This window comes from Sander lucioperca, chromosome 8, assembly GCF_008315115.2.
Source record: "Sander lucioperca isolate FBNREF2018 chromosome 8, SLUC_FBN_1.2, whole genome shotgun sequence".
NCBI classification, from domain to species: Eukaryota; Metazoa; Chordata; class Actinopteri; order Perciformes; family Percidae; genus Sander; species Sander lucioperca.
In genome coordinates this window covers 16033311-16050575 of record NC_050180.1, presented here as the reverse complement: position 1 = coordinate 16050575, position 17265 = coordinate 16033311, and the positions used below count along the sequence as shown (strand labels likewise).

At 42.0% G+C, this 17265-nt stretch overlaps 1 protein-coding gene across 7 annotated transcripts in view; it reads left to right on the top strand.

Moving 5' to 3' along the window:
- klf12b (Kruppel-like factor 12b) overlaps positions 1–17265 on the top strand; it is a 41950-nt gene that overhangs the window by 16001 nt on the left and 8684 nt on the right. For 5 of the 7 annotated variants that reach the window (XM_031287647.2, XM_031287728.2, XM_031287788.2 and 2 more), the window contains exons 2-4: positions 984–1066; positions 8785–9310; positions 12374–12509. In XM_031287647.2, coding sequence (XP_031143507.1) covers positions 984–1066; positions 8785–9310; positions 12374–12509 — 745 coding nt within the window. Of the gene's footprint in view, positions 1–983; positions 1067–2938; positions 3046–8784; positions 9311–12373; positions 12510–17265 lie in introns of those variants that run through there. The other 2 variants (XM_036003832.1, XM_036003831.1) reach the window with 2 other exon arrangements.

Genomic DNA, 17265 nt, shown 5'->3' with positions numbered 1-17265 from the left:
CAAGCCAAATGGATGTAGTGTTAGTAGTTCAGTCTGATGATTGGGCAACCAGCTGCAGAGAAAGGGTATATGTCATTCGTGATTGGCTGAGCTTTTTTTTTCTCCGCACGAGAGTGGTCATGGTGGCTACAGCGCTGCTGAGTGCAAGGATTGGGCCACAGATCCTGCCTCTGGTGCCAGCAGTGGAGAGTAATAGAGATGTTTAGAGTCTGTTTGCCTTGCTTGCATTCCTCCATGTACTGCTGCTAAAATAATAAGAGGAAGGGTTACCTCAGGTCGGCCCCAACTGAGGGATACGGAACATGCATTGTTGTCATTGGCTCCACCTGAGTATCCCTCTTAAAGCCACAGCACGGAGCTAAGGAGCCGGGCACTGCTGCCTACTTTGCAGAGGCACAGTGCTCACAGGCAGCAGAGGGAAGAATGTACTGTATATATGTACTAAAAGGTCTGTTTTTGTGTGTGGTTGCATGTGTGTAAGTGTCATATTGTGGTATCGAAATTACATGTATCATCATGACCATAAAATATTATCTTTAGAAGTGTCAAACGGATCCAAACTTCACTTCTCTTTCCAAGTATCAATTATTATTTTATTAAATCAGTGGTTAGAGAGGACATGTTGTGTGGCTGTTCTGTTGCCATTGCTGTTGAGTAACTATATATCAAACCCAGTGTTTGTATTCCATATAAGTCTTGAGAGGATTTTATTCAGCATTATGAAGTGTTATTAGCCCTGCAACAGCCCACCAGGCAATTGAAAATCTTTATTATGGAGAAGAGGGCGTCATGCTGTGCACTGATTTTTTGTCCATCAGCTTCTGATGGTTTTGAAACCTGAATTTGTGTCTATTTAAAATGTGTTTATCTCTCAGCTGGTGCAGGCACAACATCGTAGATGTGCATACGTGAATAACTGAGTGTGGGACCTGCTTAGTCATGCTAAAACACCCGTCTTACACCTCTTCTGTTTCCTTTTGCAGGCAGCCTAAGAAACAGGATGTTAATGCTTGACGGAATGCCTGCGGTCCGAGTCAAAGCTGAGCCCCTGGAATCGGAACAAGGGGTAAGAGAGCAGTTGTTTTCCAGACAATTCCCTTTTTTTTCTGCTTTCCTTTCCGTCTTTCCTCCTCCTGGCAATGGGCTCATAATTACTCCCAGGCCTAAGCAAGTGAGTGAGAGAGTGAGTGTGGGGGCTAAGAGGAGTGGTCGGAGAGCATGGTAGTAAGCAGGAAGAGGAAAAGAACCAAGAAGAGTAGGAGAGCCACAGCTGGAGCAGGAATGCATTGGGGGGGTTTCGTGGAGGTGACTGGGGCCAGCAGAGAGTCCGTGCTGGCTGGGGGTGATTGTGCAGATGTAGCCACTGCTCCAGGGAGGAGGGTCACATTGGAAAATCTAAATCTTATCTATCTCTGTCTGCTCCTGCCCCTTTACAGTACGTCTCTCAATTTCCCTTCATCCTCCCATACCCTTCTTTCTCACAAACACACACATAAGCAATCACTCTCTCTCTTGTACACATATGCAAATACACACAGACAAATACAACACACCACACTTATATATAGTCTTCCTCCGCAAACACTTATCACAGCTCCATCTTTTTCCTTTACTGTATCTCATGCATGCCTCTACTCTCTCACAGTGCTCTGTCACCTCTGTGTTGTTGTTTTTGTATCATTCAATATGAATAAATCACAGAAAAGAAGTTAATTGTCACTACAAGAATTGTGACCGTTGTTAAATTTGCACCAGGAATGTTTAGTTTGTTTAACTTAAAATGCACAACTGAATCTTATTTTTGAGTTTTATGTTCAAATAGACTGCATATTGACCATGTCAGGAATAATGGAGTTACCTCATGCAAGGTTTTCATGGCCCACATACAGTATCAGGGCTCTCTGGTTCAACATACCTAGAAATAAAGTGGTCTTGTTATGGAGAAGCTGTTGCTAGGTTACAAGGGCTTTGTGTTGCTGCCACAGCTGTGTGTGTGCAGTGGGTGCAGGCCACTTAATATTTGTAATCATGATGAATTAGCATTCAGTTATTATTGATTTCCATTCATAACATATCAATAATATCCAGGCCCCTAATATATCCCCTAGAGCACTTTATGGGAGAACAGTTTCGGTTGAGACAAAACAGAGAGCATTAGCCCATGATTGATGAGAAAAATACCAACTACTGATAACCCATCAGGTTACCTCAGTAGAGAATTGTTTGCCATGTAGGTGCTTTGTATTAATAAGAATCAAATCTGTCTCTCCACATCTGAGAGCTTGACAGAGAGGCAGCAGGTGGTCACTTTCTGGGTGTCCTGCTCTCAGCTGCTGGCTCAAGGGTTTAAGAGCTGTGCTCCCGTGCTGCTACCTATTACCTGGGGTTTGAAGTCATTCCCCATACGTGTAGTGATGTCAGTCACAGACAGGATGTGAGCACTGCAGCCCACACAGCTTTGAGTGCGCTGAGATCCAATCTTACCCGAACAGACTGTGCTTCCCTTTAGACGGCAGACGCAGACAGACAGTTTAGGCTGCTGCAGAAACGTGGTCTTCATTTGGGTGGCGGGGGGCCAAGGGCTTGCTGGAAATGGTCTGCCTTGTTAGAATTCGCCCGCAAGGGGCTGGAAAATCTGCCCTGCTAACCAGTATCCCCTAATAAAGACAATGGCATGAGGACAGAGGCAGGCAGGCGGGTCGAGCATATATAGCTTTATATGTGTGTCAGCGTGTGTGAGAATGTGTAGGTTTGAGCGCATACATGTTTGTATCTGTCAAACTGAGAGCAGGGGGTGGCTTAAGTTTTCCATTTGTGCTGGTTGAGATGTGTCTGAGAACCTAACTCCAATATGCAAATAACTTTCTGTTTTCACTTTTGTGTAACAAGATACACTCTGTTGTTTTGACCTTTCCACACAAGTGTTCTTTTTACACAGGAGCAACACAGGAATGGCCAATTTTAACAGGTTGTCAGTAACTGACTGTATTCCATACTGTCATGATCATGATCACCCCACGAACAAACAGAAAGGCTACAATGAAAGTGAGTCTGACACTTTTGAATAATGCAGATTTTTTTATGCAAATGAAAAGTGGCATTCTCCCATCTTCAATTCAGTTCTCTCAGATGCTTTGCCACAACATTCACGCTGTCACTTTTTCAATGAACAAATCCGAACTAACACATACTTTGTTCAAATTCATTCAAACACAGACCATGTGGCTCAAAATAAAAATATATTACAATGGAGTATTAAAGCTTTAGTGCGTAACTTTTTGATATTAATGAACACGTTACATTCAAGGCATTGCCATGTGAATTGCTACAAAGCTAAACAAACATCAGCTCCACACAACTCTCTCTGTGTTTGTCAGTATGGCTATGTTCAGAAGATTGTGTCATCCGGTGACTTTCCCGCGCAGAGACCCGAGTGAAGATAATTACCTCTTCTGAAGAGTCCATGTTTTTTTAATCCTCTGTGTCCTCCTTGGCTACTAGGGGGGCGGTGCGGAAGGTTTGTATCATGTGGATGCGCCAACAGTTTTGTCATTGCTTAGAATTCCTCATGGTGCGGCAAAAACCTCACACTAGTATAGCTTTAATGTTTCGGTGTTCCTCCACTGCTTCACTTGATTAACAAGCTAACATTACTTTGATGTATATTAAGGCAGTTGCATTTGTGTTAGCTAAAAGAACAACCATAACCTAGTTTACTGATTTGGCAATAGGACATGCGATGGGTCAGAGAGACCTGGAGTACAGTAAGATGAATTTTGAGTTTGAGCAGACAATTACAGATCAAGATCAATCAAAAGCAGAACTTTCGTAGCCAACTAGACACACTCTAAGAGCACTCACTGAGAAAGACGAGATTTCTACACTGAAATCAGCCTCAACGGATCTAATGCCTTCAAAGCCTTGAGGCAGTATAGCTCGAGGCGGTCCATGACACTCACATCCTATACAGAACATGCAAACACAGAGAGATCCCGTGCAAAAGCAGCTGGATGATAGCCTGAGGGTCTTTCAAGAAAGGCAGTTGATGCGGGAGTTGATGCAAGAGAAGCATAGAGGACATTTGACATCACAAACATGCATATTATCAATTAAATTATATTTCTTTTTGAAAGGTTTCTCAAGGTAAAGCTGTGGAGCGGCAACTATAGATACATTTACAGGCTGGAATAAAATCAAATGAGAACTTAAATAGCCTAAGGGAGGGATTTTTTGGTGAAGAGAGACTAGAATAAACTAGACTAGACTGCTGCAACACCTTCTTTTATATACTTTTAATGGTTATAAACCATCAGTTAAATGTTTGTATACTTCTAATGCGAAATTTGACTTACTTGACCCTCTGAGGACAAAAGACGCACCAGGGAGTACAAGCGATGTTTGACAACACTCCTACTCAATAAGCGATATTACAAAATTTCATTTTAGACATTTATTTACTATTTTATTCATGTATTACGCTAACTTTGTGAACCCAAGGCTTTTGTAATTTCATTTTAAGCACCAAAACAATGTGGGTGTGTTGTTATTTCCTTTTTTTAAAGATGATTTTTTTTTGGTGGCTTTTCAGCCTTTAATGGACAGGACAGCTAGGGACGGTTCGGTATTTATGGAATGGACCACCGGAGGAAAATAGGGGAGGGTCATGTATTTTTATTTTTTGTTGAGGGGAGGGTCATCCAACATTTTTTAGTCTGGGCGGGGGGGGTCACCCAACTTTTTTATTCATGAAAAGAGCAAAATTTCAAAGTGGCTTGTTTGGTGCATATTTATCCATGTAGCTCTCAGTCTCGGCCCCCTAGCAGATGGTCTGACCGCATACGCGGAGTTTGCTGGGGGGGGGGGGGGGGGCGGGGGGAGCACTGCCCCCTGGTGGCTCAAACGGGTAATTGCATTGTTTAAAAAATGAGTGGAATGATTACGACCAGATATTTTATAAATATCTTAAATAACACAAAACAACTAAATGGTGGTAGGTAATACATCTGATTTCATATACTGCTTTAGTAAAAAAAATATGATGGGAGCAGCAGGACGCAAAAAACGAAAGTTACTATCGCACTAGTCTGGACATCTTGCCGTGCCAACCTTGCAATAAAGGTTTCCTAAATGCCATGTATATAAATGTGATGTCAGCTTACTAATTGATTGCGGATTTTGTGTAGATTTGGACTTGTATACGTTTATTCCACTTTGTTTAAACGGCGAAGTGGAGAGGCCTCGTTCACCTGTTTGGAGCTGGCTGGTGAATGTGACGCTCGTATCGGCCTTGCTGGATACACCGTGACTCTGTTTGTGGATCTCCTGATCTCTGTGGATTACTTTTTTTCCGTGTCATTGGATTACGGCAAAATACGGATATTTTTTCTTAACGTGTCTTAACGTTTTATGGTGAGTTTGGAGAGGCATCTCAACAGACTGTAGGTCCAATACTGATTGTTCACTGTTACATTTTAGTTGAATTTAAGCGTCTGTCTATTGCGTTCCAAAACAGCCGTGCCGCGATTGGATTTCATAAGGGCGAATTGTTAAATTGTTACAATGTAATTTAAAATCTGCTTTAAAAATAAACATATGTGTTTTGGAATATAATGTTCAGCTTTGGCATATATGTATATGAATAATGTGCTAAAATATACAATGACGAAGCCTAGTGACAAGTCCATAGCAACCAGTGTTGAATTGTTATTTCCCATTGGCCTTTGCTGAATGGTCTCAATGTTTTATTGTTTTATTTCATGTGAATACTAGTTTACTAGATGAGTAACTTAGTATTTGAAGTAATGCAGTAATGCATTTAGCTTCCATGCTTATTGTGTTTCCACAACAATGTTAGTGAGTAAATCTACTGAAATGGCCACCACACCATAACAGAGGAGTGTGATGTGTAAGATGAGAATGCAGAGGTTAAGTCTTGTACGTCTTGGCTGTAAAAATCAAATGGTATCTGTACTTTTTTGCTAAGTGCAAACTTGCACGCAAGGGGAGGGTCATGCCTCTTTTTCTAATCATTTTGGAGGGTCATAGTAAAATTATTACTGACGAGGGGAGGGGAGGAAGTCTTTTTAGGTTAAAGGCCACAAAACTCCTCCGGTGGCCACTTAATTAAATAACGAAAAGTCCCCTAGGTGAGAGAGAGGGGAAGACGTGCAGAAAATCATCACAGGTCGGACTCGAACCCTGGATCTCTGCGTCGAGGCATAATCCTCTTTGTATATGTGCGCCTGCTCTACCAACTGAGCCAACCTGGCCACGGGTATGTTGTCACTTCCACAAGAGATTTCAGAAATATTTCTACTTTAGGGCCAAATTATCTATTTATACATTGCTCTGGAACAATTTTGGGCGTCACTATAGTGAGTGTATGAGTATGAGTTTGTTCTGAACATTTTGATATGAAACACATGGGGATCAGTTATATCGAATTACCCTTAAAAAGAGAATTCAAGAAGATATCTAAAAATGCCCTTAGACCTCAGAGGGTTAAAGTGACTTAAAGTTAAGTGTTACCGACTCTGCTAACAGGGTCAATGGTGACTGAAATCTCGAATATTGAATATTGTGAATACCAGTGAGCACAGCTAATGTTTACTCTGCAAACTCAGTGTCATATGATTCTCCACCCATCAGAGTCATAACCTAACAATCACCCAAGGGACATATTAGCTTTATGAGTGGACAGCCGACATTTGCAACTCGAAAATGGAGCATTGCGTTAACTCTGGCAGAAAGTAGAGCTTGCATCAGCTGATTGGCATCAGCTGCTTTATTCATGCTCTACCATCAGTGGCTCTTTCAATAGCTGCACGGCTATGAACGGACTATTCAAATCCAATCCTGTTTTTTCAGGTAGCCATTTGCTGCCGCAGCTTCATCCTCCACCCGAGCCTCCTCCTGTTGTGTTGAAGCTTTTACTATTGTTGACTTTGCTATCTATTATCTTTATTAAGGGAGATTAGTTCTCCCACCAAAATCTTCATTGGATATTTTGAGAGCTCTCTCAAAGAGCATGGGCCTTTTCTGCCAAATATTACTGTTTAACTATGTGCTATAAATGGTCAATTTCTTGAGGGAAGTGTCTCTGATTTCACTGTGCTGCTAGGAGTTTCCACAAAGGAGGCACAAGGATTTCTCCCCACAGCACAACATAAATAACAGCTTTTTTCAGTTGTGATACATAAGGCTGTTTATATTCTTATATGTAAAGAAAGAAAAAAGCCTTAAGAGCATAATTCCATAATTAAAGTTAAATGTAAAAAACACACTAAAATGCTTGGTGGGTGGTATTAAGAAGCAGGCCATAATGTGCTGTGAACCCTGATCTTGACACCACTGTCCCTGCGATGAACCCCACCAAGGCCCAGAGATCATCAGAGGGCATATTTCATGGGGTAGGGTTTGTTTTCTAACTGAGGAGGAGTTACACGGGGAGAAGCACTTTTTGATTCATAGGGTCGTAACATTTCCTGTAGGCCGAAAACAAGTATACAAGTCTGGAGTAAAAATAGCAGTCTACTACATAAAAGAACATACTCACACACCAAAAATTCGTAATTCACCACAGATCCACTCTCAGCCAGCATTACATAAGGGGAAAGAATGTAAGTCTCAAAAACAAAACTCAGGATGAAAATCCTCGGTACAGAATGTTTTTAATATCGACTGCAGCTGCGATTGGAGTGTTAAAGTTTTTCCCTTTACTTTAATGAGCTTTTACTGTATGATTAGTAAAAATCCTGGATGTACTCGCTCCCTGATGGCCCAAACTGTGACTCAGCCTCTGAAAGGCTCCACTGTGAGGATGAACACCACTCACCACACACTCTAGCACCACTCCCACATCAAACATAGTGAGTCTAGATCTGCTACATCACATGTAACATGGTTCTTTTGACTTTTGATTATAAGAAAATGTGATATCAAAGAGGATCCAAAAGTATGGCAGTCTGGAGAAACAAATAACTAGTAGCAGGGTTAATGTCACTTCTCTACTGTGTATGTTCTTTATTATCTTTTCCAAGTAAACAGGTTCCTGAAACTTGTGCAGACGGAGCGGTTGTGTTACAGTCTGCTTGGTGTTAAGTGAAAGATGTGTTGAGGGATATACTGAGCCACCAGCGTTGGCCTTAGGAGGCCCATCGCTGAGAGACAGAGAGAGACGGTCAGGAAATTGAGCCCATATGATGTTTTTCCACCGTCACAAAGGAGATTTAGGAGAGATACAAGGGGAGCCAAGAGAGCTGTTTTTCTGTGGGAGTGATGGAAAACAGGAGGAAAAGAGAGAGAGCAACCCACGCCAAGAGAAAAGAGAAACACAAAGTAGACAGTGAAAGGAGGCGAGTGTGAAAGACACTATCTACTCCTGTGTTTCATCTGCGTATGACATCATGCTAACCAAGGAGGAGTTGAATGCTTGAATGAACATGAGAAAATCAATTGCTCCTTTCTCAATAAATGACATATCTCCATCATGTAGTATTATTGCTCCTGAAGCTGAACACTAGCACAAAATCTAACATCCTTCACATGAATTCATTGGCACGTCACTTTCTGGCCTGACTGAATGAGGAGAGTATAATTATTGCAGGGGTAGTAATATAAAATGTTGTGCCATAAATACATTAATTGTATACAGGTGTTTCACTTTTTTCATTCTTCCCTGTTGTGTGTTGCGGTCTAGTGCACCTTTTAAGGCATTAAAATGACAAAAATGAATCACTGGAGGAAAAAAAATCTAACATCAATGCTTCTCTTCTACTTCAACAGTTACCTAAAGTGCGCCCTTACTCTGCAATGGACGGCGTCCCCTTCTTCCTCAGCAGAGTTAAACACGAACCTCCAGAAGACCTGCTCGCTAACGACCTGCACTTCTACACACAGACCGAGCCTGTCGACCTGTCAATCAACAAACCCCGCCCCTCCTCTTCATCAACCACCCCTACCACCACCTTGTCATCCTCCCCTCTCAGATACGCTTTCTCCCCGTCTTCTTTATCGTCGTCATCCTCCTCCTCCTCCTCTCCATCGGTTATCACCTCAGCCTCATCTGTGCTAACCCCTGGAACCGGGCTGAGAGGTCAGCCGTATTTGCACATTCTGCACTCTGTGCCGCCGCCTCCATCCAGCCCATTGAGCCTGCAGGGAGCGGGGAAGCTTGCCAGCCATGTTCACCGCATCCCAGTTGTGGTACAGTCACTGCCACTCATGTACACCACTGCCGTTCGATCACCCTCCAGCCTCAACAACCCCATCATGCTACCTCTGCTGGACGAGGTGAAAAACCATGGCAAAGGTGAGACCATGCTCACTGAATTTTCTCCATATTCATATGGCTGACTTTGTTCTATTGGGATTTCTATGAAACCTCTTTCATCAGTTCCAGTTAGACACGCTATAACTCAAAGGTGCTTCAGCAGCTATTTAAGCACTGATAGAACTGTAGAGGAAATGATGATGCATCATGATTCAGAGCGTTGTGCCTCATGATTATATTAGTTTTACATAGCAACATAAGCTGTCTGACTTTTCTCCAACTTTTATAGACTTTTATCTCAACCTGCTGAAAAACTTCAATTAGAAAATATTCACCTAAATCAATACGGTTGAATATTTTCAGTTGTCAGTTCCATCACAATACACCTCGGCTATATTCTTGCGAAGGGGTAATTAAAAGCCTTACCAAAATAATAAAACCACCCAAAAAATGAATTGAAAACCTTTTCAGAAATTGAATAAAATAAATGGTATATATCTGATTAGACTAGGTAAAAAAAGGGACAACAAAGACAGGTTCATGCTGGCATCAGGCAGTGAAAAAGTGGCTGTAATAACTATGTGATGGGGCTTGATATATCCCAATAGCAGGCTGTTCATGATGGTAAGTTTGTCTGGCCAGATGTCCTGTCTTCAGTCAAAAAACTTGCAGACACAATGCTTTGAAAGCTGACTGTGTGTGCATTTTTTCAGAGACGGCCCCTCCGGCCATAATGTTCCCCCTTCAGAGTGAAGATGAGGTTTACAAGTTGAAAGGCGCTCCCATCTTTAACTGACAGAGATTTCGCTTGGTTTCTTATAGCCTCAGGTGCAGGTAAACAGGGCCACACCCGTTGTTGCCTTTCTTTCTATCGAGAAGCAAACATCCGGGGCCGTTTGAGTATTAGACTTTGCTGGCCTCGCCTAGACTGGGTTATTGGTTTTCTCACTGGGTATGGTTTTACTGTCAACCACTGGGAGTGAGCCTACAGTAGGTGTTTCTGTCCAACTCTGAGCTGTACACAAGCCAACTGTTGGTTGTAAAAGAGGTTGCTTCTTGTTACTCCCTGCAAGATGGACAGACACACTTAGACTTTAACTCACACCCGTGCATATACTGTACATACAAGCAAACGTGTAATTAGAGCATGTAGTCAGAAAGACATTTAGTCGGCTGGGTGGGGTGGTCCCCTTAGAGATGGGCGTTTTATGTCTGCTCCCAAGGAGAGAAAAGGAAAGAAGGAAGGACAGGAAAAACAAGACTTGCATAACAGGGTGTGGATGGATATTGAAGATGGGTGGCACTTATACAAACACTTGCATGCACACACATACACAGTCCAACATCAGCTTTGCCCGGCTCTGAAAGCACAAAACACTAAGGAAATGGGGTAAATGAGTGTTGAATGTTGCGTGTGGTGGATACAGTCACTTTTAATGAGATCGCAACCAGTAGACATACAGAACATTTAGCTATTTATTGCACTTAAAATGATTTAATGTGAACATTTACATAAAAATTCCCCAAGTCAAATGAAAAATAAAGTGCTACAAGATGTAATTATTATTATTGTTTGGATATGATTTTTTTGGTCTAATCTTATCAGGGGGTTTTCCTTTAAGGTGTCACCATTTTTGTGATGGCTGGAAAAATGAGTTCAGGAGAGTTACTATCTAAAGCCCACTCCCCCCATATGAAGTTTAATGTGAGGGTCAACAGCCCAGATTTACCTTGTTTGACTTGATACGAACTGAACAATCATGTGCAATGATGCAAGTCTCAGTCATACTGAAGCTTTCAGCATAGATTCAAAAACACTTCCATGCACACAAAATACACACACACTTCCACTCACGCACGCGCACACGCACACGCACACGCACACGCACGCGCACGCGCACACGCACACGCACACGCACACGCACACACAGGTTGGCCATCCTTTTTAAGAGAGGGCGGGTACCCTTCTTTTCACTGCTGTCTCCCTGTCTCCGACAGGAGGTTGCCATGGAAACAGGGCTTGACTGGAAACAACAGGAGAGAAAGAAAGAAATCCGGTGCTCTGCCCACCTCTCCACCACTCCTCCTTTGTGTCCCTCGCTCAAAATACCCCTTTTCAACACACGATGCATTTCCAACTAATTACAGGTTTTCCATTGGGTAGGCGAGCTGGTGACCACTCTGCATGTCTAAGTCTACGACAACACTTAGAAACCTTTAAAGCATAACAGAGTTACAGCATTATTTCTGTGTGCCCCCCCGTAATAACACCATGTCTGCTCCTAACTCTAGACCCTTATTATGGGCCACTATGGCCACAGTCTCGGCTGAGAGAACAGAGGAGGTGAAGTCCTGATAGCTTTTATAAAAGCACCAGGCGTACAATAACTGGGGATGTCACTGAACTCAGTGGAAAATGTATCACTATATATTCAGTGTTTGTGATGATTACATCTTCAAAAACAAGAGCAATTATACTTATTGTGATATCTTAAGCATGCAGTTAAGTATTCTTCTGTATTTTTTTCTAAATACCTTTGTAACTTAATCAGTGTTCGATCCAGTGCATTTCCAGCAACTTTTCTTTGACAGTTTTGTTTTTGTTTTTTGACATTCATCTCTTGAGTTATCCAGGATCGCAGCCTGTGTCCTTGCAGACAGAGAGGACAGAATGGCTGCAGGCTCTGGCAATATATCCAATGAGTTGTCCATGGGAGAAGTTGTCACAACTTGTGGAATAGAAGTTACTTTGTCATGCAGCTCGAGAGACAGATACCCCTTTGCTCACTGGCTCAGAGGCTCATGGTTAATAGCATGTTGGCCACTCAAATGTTCTGTCTTGGCTACTGTGCAAAAGAAAAGAATCAAAAAAGGGACAAAGCTAGCTTGCTAATTATCAGGATGTTCTATAAAAATTAATACAGCAGGAACCGGCTGGATTTAGATGTTTGTGTTGTCTTCAGGGTTTTATGTGAGAGTTATTATCATGAATATGATTCTCTGTCAGTTGCACATGTTGGGGAACAGAGAGCATGCATGCACACATATTTTTAACTTGGACATTTACCCACTGACTTCCATGTCTGTGTCCCTTCCTCACAGCACACATAGACCCCAACGGCCTCTCGCCAAGGCAGATCAAGAGTGACAGCGATGACGACGACCTGCCAAACGTGACCTTGGATAGTGTTAATGAGACCGGCTCTACTGCGCTGTCTATAGCCCGTGCTGTACAAGAGTGAGTATCATGATCTGTACACGTGTGTGTGTGGGAAATGTTTGGTCTCCATACTGACCTTTTCTCCTTTACTGACACTAACCACTAACAGCTCTAAAAAAAAATCTTTGTATCGTTGTCTTGAGCTGTTTTTTTCTGTTCTGTGTTGTCACAGGAAGATGTTTGGGAAGTATGGTCTTCACCGTACTGTTGGCAGCTGGTAAATTTAGTGATATGGCAGTTTAAATTTGGTCTTCTGTGTTAGTATTCTTAATGCTGGAGAACTTTTCTTCACATTATCACTCACCCAAATAGTAAACACTTACATTACAATGTAGCTATTTATTAAATTAAATGCTTGATGGTATCTTATAGTAACTCACCAACCATGTAAAATGTCACTGCTTATAGAAACAGTTTAATCGTTATTAAAGATATTTTTTAGGGAAAATATTCTGCCATCTTAGAATTCATGTATATGCATATCTTTATTAGGAGATTTTATTTGAAGATGTTGGCCCTCTGCATTGTATCTAGTTCCAGTCTGGGCTTTTTTTCTTTGCCATTAGCCATTGTTTATCAAGCTGTTGAGTTTCTGGGTCCTAAAAGATAAAGAAAATATCCAATTTAAAGAAGGGATGACTATTTGAGGAGGGATTATAAAAAATTGGCAGCATTTCTTTGGCAACACGTTTTAGAAAGTTTGTATAAACAAGTATGTATGTACAAGATCTGACATGGCATTACAGGGTATCAGAGTACAGAGTTTAAAATGTTTTTCCTGACATTGCTTATTGTTAGTTACCATGGATCAAAGCATCATTTACATATAAACCCAGTATAAAACCTAGCATTGTGCACTTCTGTGTGCTTTTGTAACTGCTCTTCCTCGTTTGGATGAATATGCGTGGGAGTGCATCTATAAGCCTAAATGCATATGGCTCAGACATAGTTTATGCCCAGACATCACAACTCCTGTGGTGACAGTCCATCTGTGTTGAATGTAAAGACTTCCCTCTCCAGTGGATGACAGCTTACAGTGTCCTGATCAGAAACAGGAAATCAAAAAATACTCTTCTGCCCATAAACACAGAACAGTCATAACCAGCAGCCTGGCCACACTCAAGTTAATGCCCATAGGACTTTTATTTAGACTAACTGTAAGGAAAGTATTCCGGGACTCTGTGAGAATCCTGCTAATGATGAAGCAACATTAACAAAGCTGTGGCTGAAGGTAGCCCGACCCCGGCTGGCTGTGTTTTGGTGGTAACAGTCCAGCTTACGGGGTTGAAAGTACTTTGTATGTACAAGACATTGTATTGTTTGCTTCAGCATTGCTGGCTGTGTGAACATCTACAGTAATGAAGCTAAATGAGTTATTGTGGTGGCACTGTGCAACACACTGTGGTAAAGACTCGTTCTCTGTGCTGTGCTTGTTCAGTGGTACAAGTAGAGGTTGCCATGTTTCAGGGAAGACACACTCACACACACACACACACACACACACACACACACACGCATGCACACACACACACACACACACACACACACACACACACACACACGCACGCACACGCACACGCACACGCACACACACATACACACACTGGAGGACTCAGGTTTCAATGCAGGTTATTGAAAGGGACAGGCATGCCCCTGAGTGCCACACGTGGGCACCGGGTGGTCAGAGGAGAACAGAGGTTGGCAGGACCCAACCTTTCACTGCCCAAGCTTTCACTATGGAGAGAAATCACTAGCCAGGCTTAGCAATACCCTGCCAGGGCCTGCCCACACACTCACTTCTCTGTGTGCAAAGTGCTATGTGGAAACTGTGCTCCTGCGTGCATGCTGTGTATGTGACTGAGCGTGTGAAAAAGTATGTGTGCACGTCTGTAAGTATTAATCCTCCGGTGTATGTGTGTTTGTACTGTATGCATGCACGTGTTTCTGCACAGTGGACAGAACAGCTGGTTCCAGAAGGAGGTCAGCCATTGTCAACAGGAACACAGACTTTGCATGTTTGTCTGTGAAAAACAAAGCAGTCTGTAGTGTTCTTGAGTTACACGCCGGTTTGGCCACATAGAGGAAGAATGTGCATTCTGTGTTGACACAACACATGCGCTCTAAGGACATCTGCAGTGCAATTGCAGTGCAACAGAAGCTGACAGCACTTCTTTGAAATATATCAGTCAACTGTGTTGTTGTATTTCTTCCTTTTTTTTATTTGAACGTGTGCACTGTGAGTGTAGAAAGATTTGCTTTATGTAATTTAGTATCCACATTTACACAAGCAGTCATCCAGAGAGCATCAGAAAAGAGAAGTGTAAGGGCGGAGGATGGGAGTGCCTGTCGCTTCCATTCCAGGTATCCATATATAAATAAATGAGTGAAAGGAGAGAGTGTGTCATGTGCTTCTTGGGCAGCCTCCTCCATATTCATGCGTTTCCCTGGGGACGGGTGGATAGGCTATTGTGGGAGAGCACGAGTGAAAGAGAAGAAGACAGTTCGAGAGAGAGGAGAGGGCGAGAAGGTGTGTGTGTGTGTGTGTGTGTGTGTGTGTGTGTGTGTGTGTGTGTGTGTGTGTGTGAAGTGTGTGTTGGGGTTTAGGGGCTGTGTTAGAAAGGTTGTCTCTGCTGAAGTTTGGCTTGTCCCCAAGGACCTGGGGGGCCACGGAGCAGAGCAGGTGGAGAAAGGGGAGGGGGGTGAGCCAAGGGGTAGTATCCTCGGACAGGTACAGGAATGCCCAGTGGGAAGTCTTCCAGTACACACATATACACATAGTTACACACACTCCCTTTCCTGTTTTCTTGATAAATCCACTATTACTGTAGGTCTGTTTAAGAACAGTGTAGCTTCTTTGCTGTGTTAAAACAGTCTGTTATGATCTTGTTTCCTATGAGAAGTAAAAAATATGTGTTGTGTTTGCATTGTGGGAAACCCCTGTTGTATGTGACACACATACTCCCTCTCTCCCTCGCTCTCGTGCTCGTGGAGAGCAGCAGATGAAGATGGGGACAAAAGAAAGGGGGAAACGAAATAAAACAGAGGTCAGCTCTGTTTGAAATTGTTCTCAGCTGTACTTCCTATTTGTCTCTGCTGCTTTGGGAAACATAAACAGACACATTCACACAGCCATGATGCCACGGTGACACAGGGTTCAAGGCAGTGTGAGTTTGCTCCTGGGCTCACATGAGAAAATACAACGAATCGATTCTCACAAAACAGCTACTGTATGACACATATGGCCGGAGATGTGGTATTAAAGACATAACGATAAATTGTTTATGCGAATAAATACATCCTACTTACAACTTTCTTGTTTTCTACAGATTCTGTCACATTTGTTATCTTATAAACTCAGAAAGTTATAACTTCACCATGTTATAACTATACATAACAGAAATGTGAACCAGTCGATCTCTTGTGGCTGATTTTGAACACACCAGTTGATCTAGTGTGAGCACAGTGATCTAATTAAATTTTCTTAATCGCGATTAATCGTTGAATTTCTATAGTTAATCGCGATTAATCGCATGTTTTATCACATGATTAAAATTCTATTATTTTGCATTTCAGAACTGTTTTTAAGTACATATTAACAATGGAAAGCAATTCTTACCACTGTATCTTGATTGGGAATTAAATGAATGCAAAGAAAATGACTTTGTGAACTTGATTTTAAGATTTGTATTTGTTTATTATATATTTAATCTCGTCACACATTTGAATCTAGAGTCAATATTAGGGTTGGGTATTGTTTGGTTTGGAGACCGGTGCTAAAGCGGTACTTTTAAAACGGTACCGGTGCCTTAACGGTGCCTGAACCGATACTTTTTAAGAAAGTTAAAAAAAAGAAGGGTACTAAACAGTTGGCGACATTAAAGAACGGCTTGTTTATTGCTAAGGCCATATCGTCAAAATTAAATGATTTAATAAGAATGTAATCACTATAACAATAACTTATTTCACTAGTGAATAGCTGTTGAATGACAACAACAACGACCAGATGGGAAAAGGGCATTTAACAACAACTTTGAATGCACCACAAGGCTGTAAATTACCAGTTTCATTGAACTTCATTGTCTGTGTTTTTCCGACAACGGCAGCTGCAGATTGTTACATCCCGGTGTTGAATCCTCTACAGTGAAATACAGTCACACTTTACACCGTTTAGCGTTAGCTGTCAGCATTGTAACCGTGTTTAATACAGCTACTAGCTAGCGGTAGGCTAACGTTAGCTGCTGTCAAGTATAGTGTTAACTAGCGTCCCGTGCTGCGATGTTTGTGTTGCCTGTAACGTCTGTTTCAGAGCATCAGAGAGAAGTGCAGGCATATCAGTGGCACCAGAATGAGGCACCGAAATCCACGTTGCTATTCCTGCAGCAGCAGGATGTGTTACGAGGAAGTACGGCAAAATAGTAGCCTGTTAGGCACTACGCAGTGCAGAGTGAAGTGAAAATAAATTACTAAATGGTGGCATGCGATTAATATGATTAAAAAAATTAACGCGTTATGCTGTTAGTAGCATCTTTCAGAAGCGAAGCAGAATACACCAGTAGTGGTGGAAGTTTCTCAACCTACAGAGAAGCATGACAATCAGTCAACTCCAGGCAAAACACAACAAGCTATGAGTTGTTTTTTTTTACATGACAAGAGTGACACGGAAAATCTTAAAATTGATTCTTGTATTTAAGGCTGCAACAAAACATTATGTTCATCGTCAAATAATTAGTCAGTTATCTTTACGATGAATCGCTTAGCCTTTGTATGTCAAAAA